Here is a 27,895-nt window from a genome sequence, read left to right as displayed (position 1 = left end):
ACAGCACCTCTTCAACCTCAGGAGGCTGAAGAAATTCGGCTTGGCCCCTAAGACCCTCACAAACTTTTACAGATGCACAATTGAGAGCATCCTGTCGAGCTGTATCACCGCCTGCTACGGCAACTGCACCACCCGCAACCGCAGGGCTCTCCAGAGGGTGGTGCAGTCTGCCCAACGCATCACCGGGGGCACACTGCCTGCCCTCCAGGACACATACAGCACACGATGTCAAAAAGATCATCAAGGACATCAACCACCCGAGCCACGGCCTCCTAATATTTATATATTTCTTAATTCCATTCTTTTGCTTTTAGATTTGTGTGCATTGTTGTGAATTGTTAGATATTACTGTACTGCTGAAGCTAGGAACACAAGCATTTCACTAAATCCGCAATAACAGCTGTAAAATATGTGAATGTGACCAATAACATTTGATTTGATTTGAAATGCACAGAGTGCTTCTTCAGCAAGCCAGCAAGCGCCGAGACCTCTAGAGAGTGTAGTTCTTCCTGATGTCGTATTACCTCTAGGTGTTGATGCAGTCAGCCCAGCCAGTAATACACTTGTGTCCCCCATGGTCCGGCTTGTACATAAAACATCCTCCATTCAGGCTGCACAGTCAATTTCCTCCTAAACTCGATTTAATAGCTCGTCGGTGGCAAAGAAAACAAGAAAATATGCGTACTGTCTTAATAAAACACAATTCTCAACCACCATGCTAGGGTGGCTAATGCTATGTCCTGATGTTGCGGTACGCCTTCAGCAAAGGGTAAACAGACTCACGCGGTATGCAACATCCAAAAATGGTGGCGGAAAATGTGTGTTTTATAAGATGCAAAGTTTTAGACTGATCCAATGAACCATTGCATTACTGTTCAAAATGTTGTATCAAGTCTGCCCAAATGTGCCGAATTGGTCAATTGATACATTGTCAGGTACATAACCGTAGAGAACATAAAAATATATATGTTTACACACTACCAAAAATGTCATAAATGATGGATAATTAGCTTCCCTACAGAAAAGACACTAAACTTCTCACCTCTAGATGGGGGGGCAGACACAGCAGGGGTTGTGTAGGAACTGTAGAACCCAGTTCCTACATTTGAATATAAAAATGGATTTTATCAAACAAAACTATGCTACATTTTATCTCTGGGACCCACAGGATGACAAATCAGAGCATGATTACTGAATATAAGTACATTATTTTCCTTCAGAGGTGAATGTATCATACCAGTTGCCATGATAAACATTTTTGTTGTTGTGCACTCTCCTCAAACAATAGCATGGTATTCTTTCACTAATAGCTACTGTAAATTGGACAGTGCAGTTAGATTAACTAGAATTTCAACTTTCTGCCCATATAAGACATGTCTACGTCCTGGAAATGTTCTTGTTACTTACAACGTCATAATAATCACATTAGCGCACGTTAGCTCAACTGTCCCGCAGGGAGGGGACACCGATCCCGTAGAGGTTATTAAGGATGAAACTGACACCTTTGCAGACAGAATGTAGTATGTTTTATGTATGAGCCGGTCTGTGGGGGACACGAGTGTATTACTGGCTGAATACATTAAAGTAGGACGTAAGATGACAAACAACATAAAAGGAATAATAGTGCCATCCTGCGGCCGGTTGGGCTACCAGCCAGCAGCTTTAATCATTTACATGGGCCAATATGTTGATGTAGTTGCTAAACCCGGGGCCGTCATATGGAGCAGGTTAGCATTAATTGGGATGACTCATGTACAGGTAGCAGCTCTGCAGGGTAGTCACTAACTAGCACAGCCACAAAATCTGATTTTAAACTTAAACGTAACACTAACCACACTACTAACCTTATGCCTAATCCTAACCTTAAATTAAGACCAAAAAGCACATTTTTGTTTTCATGCAGATAGACAATTTTGACTTTGCCACTGGCCCATCTAGTGGAAATCGCTCGGCTCTGCCTCCAGGACAAGATTCATCCCAATAAATGTCAACCTGCTCACATATGGACTATTATGTCAGATAACCACACTGGGATCGATGGGAGATTATCTCTGATCTGGAGCACACAAACAAAAATCATAATAACTATGGATTCACTGGAAATGGGAGCTTGAGATGGGTATCGAGCTCTGCTGCTCCTCTGTCCCTTAATCAATGTGAGAATATCAGAGCGATGGCCGGCCCGGTGCTAGCTGCCTCAGAGCTCAGACGCCACTGTTATCACCAGGCTAAATGGTCATTCACCGGCCCTTTGGCCAAGTAGAAGCTGCTATATCATCCCATTGATTTCTCCTCTGCAGAGTGTGAGAGGATTCATATTGTGAGGCTGTCTCTGTTTACATTGGGGTGACGAATTGCCAGAGAACACAAATGCCATATGTTAATAGGGGCTCTGCATCGGCCGCGAGTGCTCATTCATCACCCGCTCTTTATTGAACTATACACACACACACAGAACCGCACCGAAACAGGGCAGGGGAGGAAGAGAGGAGAGGGACAGTATTTTGGGCTTGAGTGGCCTTTCACAGAGACACTCTGCTTGTCTGAAAGGATGGATGATAATAACCAGTACCTCCCATCTCACTCCTGTGTTTGCCTCAACAGTTTCCCACAAATTTTGGAACTTCATGTTGGTTACCATGGCATACCTGCAGGCCTACATCTTAGTCTGCAAGCTCTAAAACTACTAGGCTATACAGAGACATGACTCGACAGAAATAGAAACTGTAACAACCCACTTTCATCCCCGATATGTTGCATCTAACATTCTTTATTCCACAATCTTTCTAAGCTCTGCGTGCAAACGGCAGGTTAAAGCCTACCTTTAAATAGCTAATTGAACTTTAGCTCAAAACTGTTTCTCATATTGATTTACTACTACACAATCAATCCAGTCAGGCTGGATAATTAACTATAAAAGAGAGCGTAATTGATAGTGTGATTAACTGGTGCTGCAGCTGCAGGTCACTGTCTATATTCTAACAGTTTCTCACCGTTAATCACACTACTTTTATGGAGATGTGCTGGATATTGAGAGACAATCAAGGGCTCAGTTACATTACCATGATGAGATCGTTAATATCAACCCTCTCTCATATAATTATGTTGGTGGTAATTAAGAAAATATACATACTGTAAATAAGCTATTATTATAGTAGCAAAGTGTAGAGCAAAGTGTGTGTGTGTGTGTGTGTGTATATTGGAATGTTAGTGCTGAGAGAAGCACTGTAAACTGAGGACAGGAAGAGGAAGGTTGAGTTCAGTGTTAGAGCAGTTAAAGATAGAACTGTAACGAACGGCTTGTAAAACCGGAGGAGGTTATGCAGCGTGGCAGCAGGGCAGTCGAACACTCTCCTGTTTCAACATCCCTGCTCTGTAGGCCCAGGTATTTGACTTTTATTTGAACAGGGAGTCACCATTCAGACAAAGGTCTCTTTTGCAAGGGAGCGCCAATGGAGCCCTGCTACTGCACTCCTCTACTCCAAATAGCCTGCTTTCTCTACAACTCCCTCCCTCCCCCTCACTGAATATACAGTACAGTGAAGGAACGTTGAACACCATTTTCCCAGTACAAACCCTCTCTCCCACAACATGCATGTGGAGGAATGCATTGCATTCACATCATGCATGGCATGAGAGCTCATCAGAAGCTTTCCTATTTTTTCTGTGCAAATACTGTACAGATGAAAGCATCAATATTTCAATGTGCCTCGTGTGGCATTTGGATACCGCAACTTACACTCCTCCAACGCAGATCTTGATCAATCATTCATTCAAATGGGTCTGAGGAAGGAGGAGTAGTATTCCCATTCCCAACCACTGCCCCCTTATGATGTGTGAGAGGCTGTGACAGTGTAGAGAATATGCAGGGAGCAATCCATTGTTCTCTACAGATGAATGTGAAAGGAGAAACCAGAGGAGACCAGAAGGGATCACGGCCTGAGCAGGCCAAACACTGCTAGGGTTCACAGTAGCAGGCTCACACAGAGGACAGAGGAGGACGCCCTAATATGCAATAGTGGAGCTGCTCACTGACTGGAGAGTGGAGAGATGACAAATCTAGTACAAAGTAGACCCCACTCTATTCTATAAAAAGGCATAGCACCTGTCTGATGACCTTGTTAGACTGTAGGATAGAGTGGGAGGCTACTTTGTCCTAGTAACATCTAATGGTGGCTGTGGGCATGGAGTTCAACATTATGTGATTAGATATAAATAGCAGAGTAGCTAAACACATATTGTGTTTAACTAAATTGTTAGGATATCTATTTCTGCAGGTTGGCCGCCCCTCTCATTTGAACAGAGAGTATGTTGCCAACAGTGAGAGTGAGACTAAAAGAGGGTGTTTAAGATGCTTGAGAGAGGGGTATGGTTTTACCTCATCACTTACATCCTTCCCACTCAGTGTAGTATCCACTCAGTGGGCGCTGCGCTGCACTGGTGGTGTCAGTGTCATGATGAGAGGGATTCCATGAGATGGTACAAATGAGTACATCCCAAAGGCAGTCATTCACTAAAAGAGCTGAGACACCCCCAGCATCCATTACGAGAGAGAGAGGGGAGAGAAAGAAGAGAGAGAAGAGAGAAAGATGAGAGAGAAGAGAAAGAAACAGAGAATGGCTTAGCCACAGTGAATAAAGCCAGAAATGGTGGATAGAAATCCGGTCATTTTATCTGTTCAATAAACACATTTGGAATATATAATGCGTTTCTTTTTTTTCCCTCGTCTTGGATAATATATTTTATCAGGACTGGGCACAATGTGGACTTTATCCCTAGTGTGCACTAGTGCATTGAAATAGTAGATTGAAAAACACTAGAGTGAGAAGCTGGGGTCTGTGACTGTGAGAAGAGGTAAACAGCCCTGATGGAAATGAATTCTCCCTCATTTAAATCCCAGGAGAAACAGATCAACTGCGGGAAATCTGCTGAGTCAAGGAAGTGGGAAGCTTCATTACGGTGAAGGTTCGCCAGGCAGTTCCTGTGAGGAAGGAAGGAAAGAAAGAAGCCAGGCATGTCCTTGGATCGCAATGGTACCTCTTAATTACTTGTTACCTGCGCAGATAGAACACTCTTACTACATCCCAAATAGCACCCTATTCCCTAAGTAATGCACTACTTTTGACAGGGTAGTGCACTATATAAGGAACAATGTGGCATTTGGGATGCAAACACTCTCCGAATAGGTGCTCAATGCTGTATTTCAACACAATCTGGAACCAACAAAACAGTCTTTCGCAAAGGCTTCGGATATAGGTAGTTTTCAATAAAACGTCAAAATACGTTCGATTTGACTGCTGGGGGGACAAGGAGACCCCCAGCTCTGCTAAAACAATTGACAACTACGTGCCGTTTTCAAGGGGTTGTTAAATAAATGTTATAACTATTTGGTTTTAAAATCATCACCGTTTGAGGTTAGTCAGAACTACAAATGACCGATTATTCCACATTTAACTAATTAGAGTTATACAGCAAGTAACTGCATGGTTTTCTTGATCAGTAAACATCAACTGATCATGTCATTTGAAATACGTGATGGTAGCCTATCCATTTGGCATGTGGCTAGCTAAGCAAACAACATGATTTAGTTTACTTCATCAGAGATTAGGCTTTTGGAAAGAGCTTGACATTGGCAAATCCTCATCCTGGTAAAGTTGTCAGTCAGACTACTGTCATCACCACTATAGATGGCAAGAAAATCAAACAATATTTTGATATAGTCATCTAGTTTATCCCTTGAAAGTTAGATGGTTAACTAGCCATATTGACGTGATCTGTTATTAGCTAGCTAGCCAATTTGAAGTGGTTCATCAACCAATGTAGCCTATATCATGTCTATCAGCAGCAATCGTAATTAAACTCTTAAAAACAATGTTGAAAAGGGAATCATGTTAGCTAACTTCACTAGGTAAGCCCACATTGGATGGAGAAAAACTTACATTAGGACTACCTACCACTATGTTTAGCCAAGTTTTTTACCAGTAGCTTGGAAAGTAAACATTATCAGCTAACAGTACAACGGCAAATGCGCCCTTCTGCTGCTTGACAGGCAGAGCCCACAAAAGATGGGAAATTAACCTAAACCATTCATACTTGTCAGGTATAGTTAACTTTTATTTTATATCACTCAAATATCGAATTAATGGTGGCCAATATTGAGAGATATCTTGAGGCTACCCTACCTATCTGAAATTACATGATCAACTGATGTTTACTGATCATCAAAAGCATTACTTGCTGTATAACTCTGATGATAGAGCTAAATGTGCACAATTGTTTTGCATGGAATAATCGAAAATGTGTAGGTCTGACTATGCTCTTCAAGGTGACGATATTACAACTAAATAGTAACAGTATAACTTTAGTACGTCCCCTCGCCCCGACACGGGCGCGAACCAGGGACCCTCTGCACACATCAACAACAGTCACCCACGAAGCGTCGTTACCCATCGCTCCACAAAAGTCGCGGCCCCTGCAGAGCAAGGGGCAACACTACATCTAGGTTTCAGAGCAAGTGACGTAACTGATTGAAACGCTACTAGCGCGTACCCGCTAACTAGCTAGCCATTTCACATCCGTTACACTCACCCCCCTTTCAACCTCCTCCTTTTCCGCAGCAACCAGTGATCCGGGTCAACAGCATCAATGTAACAGTATAACTTTATGGCGTCCCCTCGCCCCGACACGGGCGCGAACCAGGGACCCTCTGCACACATCAACAACAGTCGCCCACGAAGCGTCTTTACCCATCGCTCCACAAAAGCCGCGGCCCCTGCAGAGCAAGGGGCAACACTACATCTAGGTTTCAGAGCAAGTGACGTAACTGATTGAAACGCTACTAGCGCGTACCCGCTAACTAGCTAGCCATTTCACATCCGTTACAGTTGCAATGTATTTAACGATCCCTTGAAAACAGCAGTTGACAATGGTTTTAGCGGAGCTGTGGGTCTCCTTGCCCACTAGCAGGCAAATCGAACACTCTACACCTTATTGTGATGTTTTACTGAAAACGACTTATAGTCCCAGTCGGTATTCACGTAATAATAAGGAATTCCACTCGACCACGCCCACAAATTGGAGCAAACAAACATTCTTTCCATTGATCCCCATTGTAAAAGAAGCAACTTATTCATATATTTTTTATTATACAGAAATAACAAAACATGTCGAAAAGCTGCTGTGTTGTTCAATGTACATGTAGCCAGGTCAGAAATCCGTCCTCCCACGGGCCTGTGAGAAAAGCCCTGTGGCTTCAGGCTATTCGGTGTGGGAAATGTGGGGACCATGTGTCCAAGTAGGCTACACGTAGCTATGTGTGTGGAAAACATTTCATCACAGGTAAGACATTTAACTTGTTTAGTACAGTCCGTTTGTAACTCCACTCACTACTTGTAGCTGTACGGTCTGTTTCTTTGTGTTTTTGGTCTTGGCTAGCTTAATGTTCTGGTCGGTAACTAGCTAACACTCACTCAAGTGGCTGCTAGCATCGTCATGAAAAGGGGCATGAGGGAAGCCCTACAATATTAAATGTTTCTAAGTAGTGAGAACGCTCGGGAGCAGGCAATGTTGAAAAGTCATCTTTAGACATGTTGTACTTCTCTTAAATGTCGTTTTGTAATTCACCAAAACAATCAGACAACAAGAAAATTGTGTTTGAAAAAGGTCACATTTTGCTGTGAGCCAATGGGGTAACCTAGGTAACCACAGGTTGTTTTCCCCACAGGGTCGTGACGTTCTATCTAATACCGACTGGGTCTATTGGCAATAATAGGTTTTATGAAGCTCATAGTCCACGATTTACCATGTTGATGGTAACAACCTAGATGCTTCAGTAACCTCGGCCATGGCTCAGAAACACACAGGTCTATCTTAGGCATTAGACGTTTTTGGATATAGCATATTGGTGTGCAAAACCTGAGCTTCCTCTGTGGAAGTTTGACTATTTTCTTTCTTCTCCACACTTTCACTAAAATTGGATTTCTGCAATTGGTCTCCTTTAATTAGTTTGAATAAATCACATTTCCCTTTGTTAGGGACCTATCTGTGTTCCTGCTGTTTGATTTCACTGTCATGTGGAGGGGGTTTCTATTATCTGAATGTTAGCACTGAAGACACCTACTGTAACTGTCAGCGCGCCCAGGTCCCTCTGGCCAATTAGTTTTGAGACCTGAGAACTCTGCCTATGTGTCTATATCACATACACCAGGCACCGCCATTTATAATTCTCAATGAGGAGGAGTGTGCTGATTAGAGGCCCTGTATGACAAACACTAGGAGGTCCGACCAAATTGTCTCTGGTGAACCTTTTTAAATTGGGGAAATTGAATTCATATCCTGCCAAATTGGACCCACTTTGTTATAATGGTCCAAGAAGAAATGAGGCTGAATCAGATGAGAGGAGCCATGTTGGTTCTCACCATGAGATTAGCTCTGTTGCAGGCTCATCCTACTGAGCCACCACCCTTCCACTTGGCTGGCTCTGGGTGTGACAGAGACAGACCACTGGTACTCGGGCAGAAAGGAACAGTCTCTGGCAGACATACAGATGGAGGCTAAGCTGTGAAATGGTTTTGAACTGGCGCTCTTTGCTTCATTAAGATTAAGAGATCTCTGCCATATTCGTTATCAGTTGTGATGAGCGCAGGCCAAGCTATATTATTGAGTGGCAGATATCCAGAGATATATTTAGGATGGCTCAGTGAGAGAATCAGATCCAAGATGGCAGTGTCTCGATCACACTTTCCATTCTAACTCACAGTGCACCCATACAAAAAAAAAACATGTCAAATTTGCAGTTTCAAATGTGAAATAGCTGTTTTCACATTAACTTAAATTTCACATGTAACCATATTTTCACATGTATTAAATTTAGAGTTCAGATGTTTTTTTAAATCACCTCATGTGAATTACAGTTTCACATGTGAAATGTGAGGTTTCACATTATTAAAAACTTTCACTTGTGATAATCTCCCTTTCACATGTGGAATTGTAAGTTCACATGTGAAAAACAATCACCCAATCCAACACCTTCTCTTTCTGTCTTGTGTTTGTCAGATCCAGCTGGCCTGTCAGACTGACTGTTCTAGTCTCAGGGTTAAGTGTAATGTTGCCCTGGAAGCTGGATCTAGAGTATTTCAGTCGGTAAGGCTCGGCTCAAGTCTACAGAGTTAAGACAGATTTATTAAGCCAGAGCCTTGACCATCAGCTTGGAAGCTTTTATCACTGCTTAGGCACGACGGATTGGCGGCGAATCATTGTGCCCTGTCTTCCCATACTGTACAGGGAAGGCAGTTAGTATGAGTCATTCAGTTGCCCAGACACCCTTAATAAGCCTAATATCCTTTACAATCAGACAGGGTCTGTCTGAGGCACTCCAGGGTACACAGCAGACGGGGGAGGGAAGAGGGGGAGCAAGGAGGGAGGTTTAAAAGGCTTATTACACCAGGCATCCATGCCATTGCCTTCAAGTGCAAGAAGTCTTTAACCTTGTCACTTGTTTAGATCAATAAGGAAGACCTTACGGATCGTACCGGATGCTGTCATTTAGAATGCAGATGACTGCTTTGTTAGGAGAATAAATAGAGTCAATGGATGGAGAGAGAGTAGGGAAGTTTCAGAGAGAGAAAGTGACAGAAAGATAAATATTGAGGTAGTAGGGGGTGAGTAGCATCCATTGTCGAGACTATTCCCTTATAATGTAATGTGGAAATATGAGGATATGAAGTGAAATTTATCACAGTTTGATTGTTGACACAGTGCAGTCCTTTGATGTAATGTCATGTGAACTTTTTTTTTCTTCATGTTTGAATGAAAATATAATGCAGTCCATTCACCTGAACTGTATTCACAATTCAAAGCCATTGCCTTTTGGATGCCCTTTAATAAAATCGAGCAATGTTTCATCAGAGCAGAAAGATGCCAGTACATTGTGAGCATGGCATTTAGAAGACACATAATACAATTTCATTTGATGCTATTTAACAGGAGGGGGGGACCTTCAAATGTCCTTACATATTTTTACTTTTAAATGTAAGACAATACAACAGCCCAGTATTTCATACAAGATTTTGAATATACCATAAGTGCACAATCAATCTGCAATCTGATGCAGAACAACAGATATATTGTGGCAATATAACTTGCCTTTTCTTACTGTTATGTCGATTCTGAAACTGCTGTCAAACATGCTGCATTTCATGATCTCAATCCCAGTTTTTAAAAACGTCTATATCAAACCGTTTCAGTTATCAAAATTCCAACATGATGACATTGAAAGCAACAAAGAGCACAATACCACACATGCACCATAATGTCTCTCACCCTTTCCTCAGTGGTATAGTCTCAAATGGCACCCTATTCCCTATAGTGCACTACCATAGTGCTCTGGTCCAAAGTAGTGCACTATAAAGTGAATATGGTGCCATTTGCATTTCATTCTACAGTATTTGCTAAAGCCACAGGAGACTAGGAGAGACTAAGCTGGCAGCTTCCGCTTAATACGCCCTTGCTGTGCCCGACAAACAGCGTTTAGGCGCTAGACAAACCCACGCCCTGGGAAGTGGCTCGCTCTGGCCTGAATGGAGCACACAACCACCTGGGCTCTGCCTACAGGAGCCCCTGTTAGACTATTAGATAAGCAGGCTGCAGCCCTATCAACAAGGATTGACTGCCAAAACAATGACTACTTGAAGATCTGAAGATCAGAACAAACATAGCCATGGCAATAAACTAGACCAGACTTAGCCCCAGGGATCAGTCTAACCATGTCTAATTTCTGCTGAGGCAAATTAGGGGGGAAAATAGGTGTGTGTGTGATAGAACGGCAGAGCTGTTTTTCAAAGAAGTATCTCAGGAATTGTCTATTTTACTCATTGAAGTGGATGCGATGCAAAATATGTAGGACACATGATTAAATTTAGCACTCTAGGGCTGTGACCTCACAATATTATCACGATACTTAGGTGACGATACGATATGTATTGCGGTTTGAAACTGTGATTTTGTAGTGATTTGATGTTCCAAGGATATTGCTCACTATTGGGGCATTGGTTAGAGCGTTGGACTAGTAACCGAAAGGTTGCAAGATCGAATCCCCAAGCTGACAAGGTAAAAATCTGTCGTTCTGCCCCTGAACAAGGCAGTTAACCCACTGTTCCTAGGCTGTCATTGAAAATAAGAATTTGTTCTAAACTGACTTGCCTAGTTAAATAAAGGTTAAAAAAATAAATAATAATGTCTGCTGAGGAGAGCATGAGAAAACAAGTTTTCATCAGTCAAGGTGAAAAAAGTGCTGAAAACATGTTGGCTCACAATTTAAAAAGAAGATGGAGAACAAACTATAGGATTAAATAGACCGGAGGTTTGGCTCAGGTACAGCCGATAAGTGCTAGCTAACGCTACCTACAGTAGCATAAAATATATATACTGTATATACAGTGTATTCAGACCGATTTACTTTTCCCACATTTTGTCACGTTACAGCCTTATTCTAAAATGTATTAAATTGTTTTTTCCCTCATCAATCTATACACAATACCCCATAATGACAAAGCAAAAGCAGGTTTTTAGAATATAATTTTTTAAAACTAAAATAAAACATTTACATAAGTATTCAGACCCTTTACTCAGTACTTTGTTGAATCACCTTTTTAAGCAATTACAGCCTAGAATCTTCTTGTGTATGACACTACAAGCTTGGCACACCTGTATTTGGGGAGTTTCTCCCATTCTTCTCTGCAGATCCTCTCAAGCTCTGTCAGGTTGGATGGGGAGCGTCATTGTACAACTATTTTCAGGTTTCTCTAGAGACGTTTGATCGGGTTTAAGTCCAGGCTCTGGCTGGGCCACTCAAGGAAATTCAGAGACATGTCCCGAAGACACTCCTGCATTGTCTTGGCTGTGTGCTTAGGGTCGTTGTCCTGTTGGAAGGTGAACCTTCGCCCCAGTCTGAGGTCCTGAGCGCTCTGGAGCAGGTTTTCATTAAGGATCTCTCTGTACTTTGCTCTGTTCATATTTCCCACGATCCTGACTAGTCTCCCATTCCCTGCCGCTGAAAAATCCCAACAGCACAATGCTGCCACCTGTTTTCACTTTGTCATTTATGTGGCATTGTGTGTAGATTGAGGATTTTCTTTATTTAATCAATTTTAGAATACGGCTGTAACGTAACAAAATTTGGAGAAAGGGTCTGAATACATTCCGAATGCACTGTATATATTTTTACTAATTAATACTTGGAGTCAAATATCGATCTAATAACTGTATTGATGGTTCCCCCCCATCACTATAGCAATCTGTAGTGTGCATATATTAAGCATACAGAAGATGATGACCACAGGCAATTGTGTTTCACTGTGCTTTCAGGTTCAGTGACAGAGTTCCTCTGGGATTTTGATTTTTTTTCAATTACAAAAAAACTGGTGCAACGTCGGATTCATAAATGTTGAATAAGAAGCCAATCATCAGATCACATACTTGAATGGTCGCTCACAGACACCACCTCAGGTCCTGTAAAACAGAAGACACAGATATTGACCAGTAGAATCCAATATTGGATTCTCTATTTGCTAACCCATAGGGTCTGGTCTGGTGTGGTGTAGTCTTCTATGAGTAACTGATCAGTGGGATGAGATCTCCTGTCGGTCAGAGGAGAGAACGGCTCCTCCATTATTGGCCTAATCATCACCCCCACCCTGACCTTCACTGTGACATTCAGTTAACCCAGGGCACCACACTCAGGTTCAGGTAGCGGCGGAGGAGGAGCAGGGAATGTCCTTCAAGTTTCATACAACACTGAGTAAGCAAGAAAATACATTTCCATCCTATGCCTTTCACATCAAACCTTTCTGCCCTCAAAACTATCCATTTGAAAGACTTGAAAACAAACTGTCTTAAAAGAAAGGTTGCACAATATATATTCCACAACTCTAACAACTTAGATTGATTATATTCCATCTAAACAGTCTTTATGCAAAAGTTTATAAAATATGAACTTCTATTTTTGCAATTTGAATTACATTAATCAAAAACTCATACCTATATATTGCGGCTTTGACGTCAATAAAGCAACATTCTGCTGGTGGCTTCGGTGATGGAGGTGAATCGGGTAAGTAGGTAGTAAAGTGCCCAAAGTGTTTTGTCATGTTATGTTGCTAGTAGATGATACAAAGAAATTATAAGATAGCCGACAATCTAAGTTCACCGGGCCATGCAAAACAAACTGGCCAACTCGGATCAAGCATGGTGTTTGGGGGTGAAATAAGCTAGCTAGCTAGCTAGCAAGCAAGTTAAAAAAAACTCCTGCAACCATGCACGTTTGCAGAAATTAATGCTCAAACACCAATCGGATTAATGTCATTGTTTATTTCAAGGTATGTTTTTGCTTAACTGCCTGATCTTTATTGGCCAATAACTTGCAGGATATCATGGTAGCCAATGCTAGTTAACCATATCTGGAATTACTGTTACTGCTGCTAGTAACGTTAGCACTCAGGTTAGCATGTGGCTACCATCGGCCAACAAAACAGTTTTAGCTTGTTTGGTTATAGATGTTCAATGTCTACTACAATAGTAAAGGTTTATCATGATTTTGTTTAACAATACAAGAAATGCTGAACTGCTAATAAGTGATGCGTTTCAAGACTGCTAGTGGTTAGATACAGTGCATTCGAAAAGTATTCAGACCCCTTGACTTTTTCCACATTTTGTTACGTTAGTCTTATTCTAAAATGGACTAAATAGTTTCCCCCCCTTAATCTGCACACAATACCCCATAATTACAAAGCAAAAATTGGTTTTCAGAAACTTTTGCAAATGTTTAAAAAAATAAAAAACTGAAATATAATGTTTGTGGGTGAACATGGTATACAGGAGGGGACTAAGCACACACCCCTGAGGGGCCCTCGTGTTGAGAATCAGCGTGGCAGGCAGATGTGTTGTTGCCTACCCTTCCCATCCAGGATCCATTTGCAGAGGGAGGTATTTATTCCCAGGGTCCTTAGCTTAGTGATGAGCTTTGTGGGCACTATGGTGTTGAACATTGAGCTGTAGTCAATGAACAGCATTCTCACATATGTGTTCCTTTTGTACAGGTGGGATAGGGCAGTGTGATTGCGTCATCTGTGGATCTGTTGGGGCGGTATGCAAATTGGAATGGGTCTAGGATTTCCAGGATGATGGTGTTGATGTGAGCCATGATCAGCCTTTCAAAGCTCATCATGGTACCTCCTGCTTTCGTTTTTTGCTTGTAAGCTGGAATCAGGAGGACAGAATTATGATCAGATTTGCCTAATGGAGGGCGTGGGAGAGCTTTATACGCCTCTCTGTGTGTGGAGTAAAGGTGGTCAAGAGTTTTTTGTTGTTGTCCCCTCCCCCCCCCTCTGGTTACACATGTGACATGCTGGTAGAAATGAGATCAAACTGATTTGTTTGCCTGCATTAAAGTCCCCGGCCACTAGGAGCGCCACTTCTGGATGAGCATCTTGTTTGATTATGGCCTTATACAGCTCATTGAGTGCGATCTTAGTGCCAGTATCGGTTTGTGGTGGTAAATAGACAGCTACAAAAAATACAGATAAAAACTATCTTGGTAGATAGTGTGGTCTACAGCTTATAATGAGCTACTGTAACTCACGATGGGTAATACCTCGAGACTTTCATGACATTAGACATCGTGCACCAGCTGTTATTGATAAGTAGATACACATCACCACCCCTCGTCTTACCGGAGGTAGCTGTTATGTCTTGCCGATGCACGGAAAACCCAGGCAACTGTATATTAGCCGTGTCGTCGTTCAGCCACGACTCTGTGAAACATAAGATATTACCGTTTTTAATGTCCCGTTGGTAGGATAGTCTCGAACTGAGCTCATCCAGTTTATTCTCCAGTGATTGCACGTTGGCCAAAAGAACGGATGGTAGAGGCAGGTTACCCACACGCTGACGAATTCTGAGAAGGCACCCGGATCTGCGCCCCCTAGATCTCCGTCTTTTCTTCATGCGAATGATGGGGATTTGGGCCTGGCCAGGAGCAACAGTATATCCTTAGCGTCAGACTCATTAAGAAAAAATCTTTGTCCAGTATGAGGTGGGTAATTGCTGTTCTGATATCCAGAAGCTCTTTTCGGTCATAAGAGACGGTAGCAGAAACATTATGTACAAAATAAGTTACAAACAATGTGAAAAACACACAAAATAGCACAATTGGTTTGGAGTCAGCCATCCCCTCCGGTGCCATTCTAGTTCTTCTCTTGACGTCACTTTTCTGAATGCTTTTCCGACATGACTTCGGTCAAATAAGACTTCGGTCAAATTTCTCCCAAAATACAAATATGAAGTGATATGTCGTATTGGGACTTTTACTTGGAAGGATGAAACCAATCAGAATGTTTAACAGCAACCTAATTATGTAATGTTCCCTTTAAAAGTCTGAGAGGAGGATGAGCTGTCATGATGGAATCTTGACAAGGGCCCTTGAAACACAAGACCCATTTGAAAAGGAGAAGTTTTTAAAGGTCAGTCAATCAACCATAATATTTCAGTCAACTGTAATCAATGCCTGACTGGGAAACTAGGGGTTAATGAATCTGATGTTTTTGGAAGTCTTGAATAAAGATTATCTGTGGGTAGGAGCTAGCCTATAATGGATTGACTGCGGGTGGAAAACAGTGATAAAAGTGGTGTCTGGACCAAGCATCATGGGAAATAGGCCCACTGCATCACACTCAAACAAAGACACAAACACACTGGCTCCTCAGTAAATGGACACTAACCACACATTGAGACACTATTGGGACAAATTATGGTCCTGTTTTGACAGAATACAATGTCATGTGCCTTACTCAACCCAAGTTGGTCAACAAACAATGTGAGTCCTGTGAATCTCACTGAAGTCTTCAGACACAGCAACAGCAAGAAGTTTGGTGTAATAATACTGTGGATGAGAATCTGTTTCTTTGGATCTGCAGGTGGATGATACTCTTGGTTTGAGTTAACGGATAAGGTAACATATGCCACCCCAGACATTTGACCTGACCTGACGTATTAAGGGGGGAGTAGGCAAGTCATTAGCAACTCTTTAGGTCTTTCAACCCCAGAACACACTTTGACGTCACTATTACTACTTTGGGGATAAGTGTTGTTATGGAAATGCTGGGTTACTACAATGGTGAATCAACATGTTTGCTAAGAAGTGTTCCATTTAATGTTTTGACAGGGTTTTACCATAAACCGGAGCAGTTTAATCGTTTTTGATTGGGAATACTTTGGTATAATCAGCCTAAATGGTTCATAGTGACCCCACAAAAATGAGTCTCCACCAGAAAAATGTTGCACAATACACACACAACAGGATTGTTACTGAACATGCAATCAAGTTAGAGCATTCCATTGGTTGTATGATTAGACAGACTTTCATAAATCTCACACAACATTTTCCGCTGCAGATTCTATTCAAAAGGATTCCACGGTGAGAGAGACAGAGTTTAGTGCTTAAGAGGTCAAATGGTTAATTGAAAATCAGAACGAGCTTCTAGCTCATTGTTTGTCTGTAAATTGAATTGAGAATTACAATAAAAGGATGACTAATTAGTTTGTGGATGAAATCCCTTCTGGGTTAAAGTATGTATACAAAAGAGACACAGAATATTCTGTTGTGTTGGCCCCTTGATGCCATACTAGGCTATTATTGCTATTATGTGCCAGACAGCCAGGCGTGTTTCTTAATGTGTCTGTTCTGTTTTGAGATTGGAAAGATGTGATATTGGGGGATGTAGGGGTAAAACAACATGAACGTGTTTTCTTTTCTCCAACGTGAACAGCATTTTTCACTCTGAAACCACAAAACCTGGCTGTTAATTCTATACCTCTACCCAGGTTTTCAGCCACCTTGATGACTGACCCCCATATTGTTCCAAGGACTGTCTGTCTCTGATGGAAAAGCTACAAAATAGTTTTTTCATCCCACTGAGCACACCTAATGAAAGAGACAGGTAGGGGGTCTGGGAGGTAGCACCACTCCACTGAACACACCTGATGAAAAGAGGTAGAGGAGGGGCTGGGGAGCATGGGGAAACAGGATGGCATCACAGAGGAGTAAAAGAAAGCAGAGAGAGAGAGAGGGAGGGAGGGAAAGAGAGAGAGCATCTGGCGCCACTCTACTGAACACACCTGATGCTATTCATGCTGCCGGTCTCAGATCCTAGCTTGCATCGCTCCAGTTGGGTGGCGACAATCTGCCGTTCAGCTTCCAGCTCTCGAGTCAGCCGTTCAAATTGCAGCTCCTGTCGAAAGACATGAAAAAGGGATTGTCAGTAAGCATACCTGTATTGTGCTACTACATAAGATCTAGCTTACTATATGTATTCATGCAATTATGCTTAAGAAGATTGACAATTCAAATGTTTCGAAACGTCCAGTGAGTGTAAGCCTAAATCATATACAGTGGGGTCCGAAATTATTGACACCCTTGAGGAAGATGAGCTAAAATTACTGTATAGCATAAATAATTCAAATAATTAGCTATATTGTATGCCCCCCAAAAAAAGGTTATTTTATATTAATACAATTGCTCAGAGAAAGAGATTTTGTTGAACAAGTAAATAAAAATTGACACCCATGTTTTCAATACCTTAACAATACCTTACCTTATGAGGATAACGGCACTGAGCCTTTCTCTAAAATGTTTTATGAGATTGGGGAACACACTGGGAGGGATCTTAGACCATTCCTCCATACATAATCTTTCCAGATCCTTGATATCCTTCATCTGTGCTTATGGACTGCCCTGTTCAATTCAAACCACAGGTTTTCAATGGGGTTCAAATCCAGAGACTGAGATGGCCATTGCAAAATATAGAGCCTTCTGGCAGAGGCAACCAGGTTTTTGGCTAAAATGTCCTGGTACTGGGTAAAGTTCATGATGCCATTGACCTTAACAAGGGCCCCAGGACCAGTGGAAACAAAATAGCCCCATAACATTAGATCCACCACCATATTTTACAGAAGGTATGGAGTTATTTTCTGCTTATGTATTCTCATTTTGACACCAAACTCACCACCGGTGTTTCATGCCATCTGACCAAAGCACCGGTTCCAATCCAAGTGCCAATGCCGTTTAGCAAACTCCAGACGTTCACATTTGCAATGGCCATCTCTGTCTCCGGACTTGAAAACCTGTGGTTTTTGAATTGAAGAGGGCAGTCCATAAGAGCAGATGAAGGATATCAAGGATCTGGAGAGATTATGTATGGAGGAATGGTCTAAGATCCCTCCCAGAGTGTTCCCCAATCTCATAAAACATTTTAGAGAAAGGCTCAGTGCCGTTATCCTCGCAAGGTGAGGTATTGAAAGGTAGTGAAAACAGAGGTGTCAATAATTTTGACACTACCTTTTTTAGAGGAAAAAAAAGTATTGCTTCTTAAACAACCATCTCTTTCTCTGAGCAATTAAGATAATATAATTTCCCAGTTATTTGGAGCATAACTCAAATACTGAGCTATATTTTATACAGTCATTTTTGCTCATCTTTATCAAGGCTGTCAATCATTTCAGACCCCACTGTATATTCACATTTAGAGATGAAAACACTCATAGAATAAAGGTGCTCTCTAGAACCAAAAAGGGTTCTTCAGCTGTCCCCATAGGAGGACCCTTTGAAGAACCCTTTTTTGGTTCCATGTAGAACCCTTTTCCTCAAAGCCCAAAAAATTGTCAGAGACTCCAGTCACCCAAGTCATAGACTGGTTTCTCTGCTACCGCACGGCAAGCGGTACCGGAGCGCCAAGTCTAGGAACAAAAGGCTCCTTAACAGCTTCTACCCCCAAGCCATAAGACTGCTGAACAATAATCAAATGGCCACCAGACTATTTACATTGACACACCCCCTCCATTTGTTTTCTACACTGCTGCTACTTGCTGTTTATTATCTATGCATAGTCACTTCACCCCTACCTACATGTACAAATTGCCTTGACTAACCTGTACCCACGCACATTGACTCGGTACCGGTACTCCTTGTATATAGCCTCTTATTGCTATTTTATTGTGTACATTTTTTATTATATTTTACTTTAGTTTATTTGGTAAATATTTCATTAACTATTCTTGAACTGCACTGTTGGTTAAGGGCTTGTAAGTAAGCATTTCACGGTAAGGTCTACACTTGTTGTATTCGGCGCATGTGACGAAGTTTGATTTGATTTGAAAAGAGTTTTACCTGGAACAAAAATGGTTCTCCTATTGGGACAGCCACAGAAACCTTTTGGAACGTTTTTTTCTAAGAGTGTAATAACTTGTGTTGATGTCAATGGTAGATTAGGCAGACACTCTTATATAAAATGACTTCCAGTAGTAAGTTCAAACATTTTCGTACTGGTCCCCCTTGGGAACCATACGCAAAACCCTACCGTTGCAAGCACCATGCTCTACCAACTGAGCCACACTGGACCATGAGCCACATGGGACCAAACTACAGTTGCCAAACAAAATCACAAATCAGCACCTTCGCAGTGTGCTACACCACTGCTTATAACTATAAGTCAACTATAAGAAATCTAAGATGTGTCAAATAAATTATATCCAGCTCAGGGCTCCAGCTATGCATTTGGTTTGCTAACTTGCTAGCTAAGTGGCTAGATGTCAAGATCAAGCTTCTTGGTTACAGCAGAGACATTCAATCCCTTCCTGGATCAAGATCCCTGTTGTCCCTTGTTTTGTGCGTAAAATAAATAATAATTGCGCCCCCTGTGTGCACTTCTGGTAATACTGTATACCCTGGTATGGTACAGAAACGGTATGACGGTATGAACATCTGGATACCGCCCAACCTTACATCTGAGCAGCCAGTCTCATTTAGGGCGCTTTCACATATCCCCTTATGATCCGGATTCTGGAGCGTTTGGTACCCTGATCCGCACTATAAGCATGTGTGAAACGCAAATTAACCCTGACTGAAATGAATCCTGGACCTGTGTGAGTAATGGGTCCAAGATCCAGGACCAGAGTAGCAGTTTTTGTGACCTGGCAGCGCGAGTCGCGTGGAACTTTTTTGCCCACTTTAAACAAGCTAGCTCGCTAACATCACGTAGAATGTGCGTCTTGCTAATCGCACCCTGAAATTGTTATTTTCAGGTCTTGCGAAAGCAAAAACGTATTCTGTCGAATTCTCACAAAAGCTCCAGGAAACCGAACCAGGGTACTGAATTTCATATGTGAAAACGCCCTTAGTCTCAGGAAACTCCAGTCAATACAAACTGTCCACTTCTTTTGTGACAATGCTGAAATGAGTCCAGTGCCCACAAGGTCAAACACTCTCCCTAGAGCAGTTTATCTAAATTCTGCTACAAAATGTATCACCTGCTATTTTGGGCAAGAGCCCAGAATATAAGGTCCACAGAAACATGCCATTGAACTGGATGAAGAAGGATCCATCCAACTCTTTTTAAACCGACTCTGAGCTATAGCATCAAAGAGCTACAAGTGTCAGTAGACGTGCATTTCAATGTAATTCTCTTTGTATAATAGTTGCATTTACATAACTGTGTATATGCAAGCAACTGTAAATTGTTGCTATTGTCTGGCCTAGTTATCTTCCAATATGCATATTTTGCATAACTTTATAAAGAACTAAACTTTGTGCTGATAAGATGCAGTAGGTTATATATTTGTATAGAAGTAACAACAAGTTTAAATGAGCCAGCAAAGTTTAAGTCCTTTTTTTTAGTTATATCTGGGAGCAAAATGACAGAAATCCATCAGAGTTCCAAACAACAAAATCACTGACCTTACTATTCCCTCCAAATGTGGCATAATAACTAAACACCTGTTACTGCCAGAAGACTATTGGAATTTAAGTTAACAAAGCCATACCTTCACATGGACCATACTTCAGAGAAAGCACCAACCACACATAATATCCCACTTTTTTCTCCATCCTCAACATGTCTAGAAGTTCTTCTGTCCTTATTGAGAAAACTCCATTAGAGAAAATGGCAAGCCCAGTAGTGACTGCCTCCAAGCAGTGAAGAATAGGAGTTCAGCCAGGCACAACGGTCTCCATGGCAACAGAGAATTTAGAACCTCTTTGGCATTATTTATGCAACATTGCATCACAAAAGGACCCTCCCACCAGTCTGCCTGCCAAATCCTGCTGCTCTCCAATCACTCTTTTGACTGCTCCTCTCCTCAACACCATCTGCGCCCCCCGCTGAAAAAGCAGAGAGGGTAGCGGGCGGAGTTGGGGAGGGGCAGGGTGAACGGAGGGATAGGTAGGGAGGGGGGACAGAGTGGGGTGCTAATTGGAAAGCTCCAAAGACTCGCAGGATTGTGAATGTATATGGAAGTGTTGTGGGGTTGAGGCAGCAGAAATGTCTCCTCCTCCCTTTCCCCTCTTCTCCCTTTCCTTTCCTCTGTCCCTCATTTCCTGTCCTCCCCTCTCCTCTCTTCTGACCATAGCTCTGAGTTGTGCTCTCCAGGGAGAGACAGTGACTGTTCTGCCTCAGTGCCACTCTTTGGGCTGGGCTGCCTTGCTTAGAAGGTAGTACACAATACAGCAGCATGTCATAGCCAGCCACGGTTTAAATATAGCTTGGTAAAAAAGACACACAAGGATCTGCCATGGGAGAGAAGAGAGGGCCACAGAGGCTTGGGATGACAGTCACAATTTGCTTCCTGTTACTCACCACTTTAAACACTGTTTATTTCTAATCTGTATGAAAAATACATTTGGGTATATGATTGAGAAAAGTATTGAATGAAAGTACTTTTGTTCAAATGAAAACTGATAGAGCTCAAGGCAGTTGAGAGAGAATAGAGTGAATAACTTCGCTTTTCATATGAGAAGCTTTGTTATCTCCTCCCAAACTAATTTCTTTATTTAAATAGTCATTGGGTCAGTATACCAATTCTAAACCATGTTCAGAATTCGAATAGCCACACTTAAAGGGATAGTTCACCCAAATGACAAAATTACATATTGATTTCCTTACCCTGTAAGCAGTCTATGGACAAGGTATGACAGAAATCCATGCTTTGGTTTGTTTAGCTTCCCTGTCACTGTATCCAAATGCTAATATTTTAGCATTTGTGGCACAAATCCCATTCAAGTCATGGGACCGATATTAGCATTTTTCCGCATCATGTCCAAATTATCCGAAAGTATCTAAAATTGATTGTGAAGCTCAACAAAGTCACTTATAGATTATATCGGTCCCATGTCCCATTATATCGATTAAACATTATATCGGTCCCATGACGAATGGGATTTGTGCCACAAATCTCAAAACATTAGCATTTGGAAACAGTGCCAGGGAAACTAAACCGAAGCATGGATTGCTGTCATACCTTATCCATATACTGCTTACAGGGTAAGGAAACCAATATATACTTTTGTAATTTGGACTATCCCTTTAATCAGATACTGAAATAGAAAGTATTCTGGAACTTTAAGACATGGCTAAATTGGTTAGCAGGACATTTCCGTATAATTGTTATTTTAAATGTAACCTTAATTTAACTAGGCAAGTCAGTTAAGAACAAATTCTTAGTTACATACTGTGGAACAGTGTAGAATACTCTGATTTTCAAATGTGTGTGTGTGGTAGAACTGAAGAAATACCCTCTAAATACTATAATTAACTAATTTAAATGGGCAGACTGTTCAATTAAAACCTTGCCTGATAATTGCATTACAAGAAAATCAAGTATACTTCCAGCCCATTACCAAGGACAAGAGGGAGAAGGAGAGGGAGATGTATGCCCAATAGCTTGCAAACAGTACACCCCTGAAAACACCATTAAACCTATTAGTTGGTAGAATAAATGACTAGGGGACAGAAGATGGGAATTTTGCAGCTTCAGGAAACTGTGTGGTCCTAGCTGTGTGGTCCTCAAGTATAATTGCCTAATTGTGCCCTGTGGTACCAAGACTGACATTATAACTTTTTCAGAGGAGACAATTTGATTACAAAATGTCACCCTGGGTATGCCTCACAAGTTATTTAGTTTTTTTAATCCCATTTCTAAAAAGCCAGAGGTTAACTTAAGGAGTACCCTTTAACAGAATAAGCCTAGTGCAGGATTGGTTGGCTGGAGAAGATTCTTGAAGTACTGAGTTCATCTATTCAAAACACCTACTGTAGGCCTACAAAAACTATACCACACTCGTATGAAGCTAGGGAGTCCTACCAAACAATATTTAACTAACTCAAAATATGAAATATAGTGAAACAAAGTACCCTATTAAAGGACAATTGTATTAGCTGGACTTGAGTTGAGGCAGGAATTATGAACTAGGAACCTATGGGCTTTAAAATCCTTGGTTTAAATACTCCTGTTGAGACAACATTTCACTACTGCTGTATACCCACTCCTCAGCTGAGTAATGCAGTGCTGGCTTTCATATTTCAGATCTGTCTAATGCTTCATTCTGATTTGCTAGAGCAACTGTACGCCTCCATGCCACTCAAACTGCCCTTCTACCTCTGTCATGGTTGTCTGACTTACTCATTCAAGCCAGGTGCAGAGCCAAGACAGTCACACAAGTTCAATTTTCACCGTTCATCCCCCTCGAGTCAACTGACAAAAAAATACTGTCTTAAACACTTTGCAGTTTGAAACAAAGGAAATGGAAATACGTGAGCACTCCATATCCCTGTCTTATTCCCCAAAACACTCAAACTGAATACATATTTCATCCGTTTCAAAATCCCTTCTTATAATACAGTACTATGAAATTATAAACCCTGTACACGCAGTATCTGACATACAATTGGTTGAGTTAAGTCCCTGCATGACTGATTAGCTAGCCATATGTCAGCCCACTAACAATAACAACCCAGTCATCCATGAACCTCATATAGATCTTTACTATCTGAGCTCAACATTCACTCACAGCCAAGTCATGAGTCTCCATATTGAACCTTTGGTTTGACATGACTGGTATATGTTAAAAGAGCAGTACTGTAATACCTTGAATGCAACGTCTCAAAGAGTCAAATTGGGTTATTATAACTGCTTTTATTTATAAGCTGTGGCCTAGTTGATGGCAATTCAGTCTCTATAACTTTATAACTCTATAACTTTATTTGAGAACGTCCTATTCATTATAATAGTCTCCTCTCCGCTAAGCCCAAAGCAGCCCACATTCTAGAATGTTACAAATTAGAGTGACTTTCACAAGACTTAATCATTTCCATTCATTATTTCATGACCAAAGGCTGCTGAAATGACTTCACTGCATTTGTTTAAACATCCATTAAGTCTTAAGAGGTGACCACGATTAAGAGAGCAGATTAGCATTCTCTCTCTTTCCCCAATTCAAATAACGTCTGAATATTCTAGCTAAATGCATTCCTCATATTGCTGTACAAATGATTGCCAGATGTTTGATATGCCAGTACTCTGAATAAGATGACACCGATTTGCATTCTCGTCTTGCCCTCACGTATAGGCTACTATACATCTAATGGCTTTGGCTGGTTTCATTTGCTGTCTGTGGCCTGCTGCTGACCATTGTGAGAGGACAAAATGAGGCATCACACGTTGGCTTGTACATCACTACTTCAAACTATGGTCACTAGCAGATCCAAATGAGGCCCAATCATAAGCAAGCATGGTGGAACGTTAATCTAAATATCATTGGGGACCAAAAACAACGTCACACCATAACGTACTAGAACCATCCCCAGGCTACAGGTTAAAGTCCAACACACTCCCCAAGCCCCCTTACTGTTGTCAAAAGCCAACCGACCCCATTACTGAAAAATGTAGTGGTACCTGTACTGGTAAATCCATTGTAGGGCTAAATACACAATGTATCATCACACGTTAAACCTTTTGCTGACTGATGCTGTTTGCCATCTAGTGGTGGGGTCATAAACTATTGACCATAATACATCATTAACACTGCCTTTCACTATTACACAATTGGAGGTACAGTATATTGTAAGATAAACAAACATATCGTCGCTGTCTGATGAAAACCTCATCTCCAAAACAGAAACTTTTCAGGAATTGGAAAAAATTTCCATATTTTCCTGCAGTCAAATGACCAAATCGTCTTCTATTGGCCTCATGGGTGGAATGTTATTAACATTTTCATGATTTACATAATTAATAAAAAATGTTGGGGGGCCTTGGTGTTTCTATGTCAAATGGTTTTGTTATATTTCAGTGTTCTGTGATGTATAAAAAGTGTGATATTGAAATGTTCAGAGTACATTGCGGGGAGTTACTGCTTTCAATAAATGTTTTTTTTTTTTAAAGAAGAAACATTTGCAAAATTGGAGTTATGAGGTCTAATACCAAACATTAAATGTGGAAATGAATGTAAGAAGACATGAAAATGCATATATTCCTAATCGTAGAGCTTTTCCTAGTGTTGAACCCAGTCATAATGTTTAACCAGTGGTTGTTCACACTTGACCTCCCTCCTCTCACTGCTCCACAATGCACAGGAAGTAGACAAATCCTAATTGTGCCCACCATTGAATAGCATCAACAATGAAAATGTCTGCCTTTTTATTTGTATTCACACAACTATCCGAATGCTGTCAACAGAAAAATAAACAAAGAGCTGTGACTGAGGTGCACTGGCTTAAATAAACGCAAGCTTGTGGAGGTCTGCACACACAGGGACACACACACACTCGTGCCTCTCTGTATGCAGGCCTTTAGGCTTTTAATTTTTACCCTCCTGATAGGGCCATTAGTATGTCCCAGAGCAGCCCCATGGGTCCGTGTGATGTGTGGCAGTGGCCCACTTTACCATTCCACAGCTTGTCCTTTTCTCTCTTGCTTAAAAGAAAGAGGAGTGTCAGTGTAACCACTGTCATGATGCAGGGGATTGGCTCATTCCCATCTACACACATGCTCTTGGTTCTACTCCAAAATGGCTGCCTGCTGTGAGCTAATAGGCTATATCTTACTGCTGGTGAGGAATATCAGTAGCATGCTTCCATAATGTAACTGCAAGCCAATTATATTCTATTGAGCACAATCTCTTATAAAACTGAACCTAGTTTTGCACATTCTACTCAATAACAATGACTTAGTTACTATATTATACAGATATATTATTGTGAGCGATAGCGACATTTCAAACGAAAGGCATAAGATTAAACCGGCCTACCCAAAGTCTCTATAGAGTCTCCTTATAGTGTCACCTGCTAATCAGTGTGGATGTTAGTCTGTCCTCTGCACCAGACACACACAGAATACAAATGGAACCAATTACTTATGTCTCTATACCTCACTGCACCCCTGCAGAACACTGACACATTTACTTCAACATCAAATAGGATGGATTTCAGGCACTGAACGGGATCTTATGATGAGAAATGTAATAAAGAAGCTGGTGGTGATGGCAATATAGCTGAAGCAATAACATACTTCATATTAGGTTGCCATCAGGTACAGGGACATTTAACTTGAAAACCATTTTTTCCCCCACATATTCTTCATTTGTCCCCTTTTGATACAGTCCCACAAAATTGCGCATTCAAATTTCATTCAAGTTTTCACAATGTATTACTTTCAATCCCCTGATGCCTAAGATCAAGCAAGAGCAAAAACACTGATTACATGATATGTTTTGCATGGAGGGCCTTGGTCTCGCTCTGAAAGTCACCCATGTACGGTACACACAGAATTAACATGGGAGGCCTTACCTGTTCCTTGACAGAGGCCAGTATGGCCGACGTGGTCTCTGTCTCGGAGCCGTCTCCATTAGAGGCGTTTAGTACTGGGCTCAGCATGGTGAAGTTCTAAGAGTCAGAGGTTGCGTCGGGAACTGGCATAACTTCTGAAAGGGAAAGGATTAACAGTCAGCATTAGAAGGGGGACATCATCCACTATGGGAGAGAATGCAGAAATTGTTCAGTTATGATATCCATCACTTAACTTTCATGAAACAGTTTGAATCCATTGACATTTCTCATGTTGGTTCGTCACAAATCACCACAAAATATATTACTGTATTCTATAGTTTCGCTTATACCTCTCTCAATTTCTATCCCTAGTATAATGAGAACTTTCTGTAATCAAGGGTAGTTTGCAAGGTAGAAAATCTGGATACAAATATACTAATCTGATTTAATAAGATTGTGGATATAGCTAACACTTGTAAACGATATCAGTCATATATCATAATCTGCCAAGTAATCATCTGGACGAGAGCATGTACTAATGATTCCAATGTGTATGTGTGTAACAATGACTCTACTGCCACTAAAGGAGAAGGGACCTAAATCTCCAGATAATCCTAATGTAGTGAGAGAGCAAATAATGGCCATGACAACAACACAGATGACAGCTTCTAAAAGCTGATGAAAGCTTGTCAAAATTGATCCTTCCCATCCCTGTCTCTGTGCGTGGCAGTCACTAGATCACCCAGTCAGTCGTGTTGAAGGTAAGGGAAAGTCGACCGCAGCCTGGAAGCAGACAAGAGCTAGACTATTCTGGGATGCTGCCAAGCAACAAGCCCTGCTGGACACTGCTAACATGGCTGACCAGAATCCTTCCCTTGTCATCCATTTTAGTGTTCCTCTCTCTCTCCTGCTCGGTCTCACTCCCACCCCCTTTCTCTCTCTCTCTCCCTTGACCTAGTTCAGTGCTTCCTCATCTCTCTTCCAGTCTGTGAGTTCTAAACACTGGCCGCTTATCTGACAGAATGTCTTCTCTTGCCACTGTTTCCTCCCTCCTGGGTCACCACACCTAATGTCATCCTCATCTTTCATTAGCGTGGACCTCTGCCTCAGTTAAATACTAGCATGATAAATGAATTTGCATTCAGTGCTACACAAGGATATTCATAGCAAGGGCTTTTAGAATTAAAGTAGGATTATCCAAATTGATTTATTTGTCATAAATAGTGAAAACAAAATAAATTCTATGTCCCCAC

At 41.4% G+C, this 27,895-nt stretch overlaps 1 protein-coding gene across 1 annotated transcript in view; it reads right to left on the bottom strand.

Annotated features, from left to right (window-relative positions):
- The window catches only part of ctnnd2b (catenin (cadherin-associated protein), delta 2b), an 82,779-nt gene extending 55,987 nt beyond the window's left edge, over positions 1 to 26,792 (bottom strand). Inside the window, 2 exon segments of the mRNA XM_038963529.1 lie at positions 17,167 to 17,279; positions 26,664 to 26,792. Coding sequence (XP_038819457.1) covers positions 17,167 to 17,279; positions 26,664 to 26,792 — 242 coding nt within the window.
- Positions 26,793 to 27,895: the final 1,103 nt, after the last annotated feature.

Source organism: Salvelinus namaycush, chromosome 25 (genome assembly GCF_016432855.1).
Source record: "Salvelinus namaycush isolate Seneca chromosome 25, SaNama_1.0, whole genome shotgun sequence".
Lineage (NCBI taxonomy): Eukaryota > Metazoa > Chordata > Actinopteri > Salmoniformes > Salmonidae > Salvelinus > Salvelinus namaycush.
This window is presented reverse-complemented; position numbering and strand designations above follow the sequence as displayed.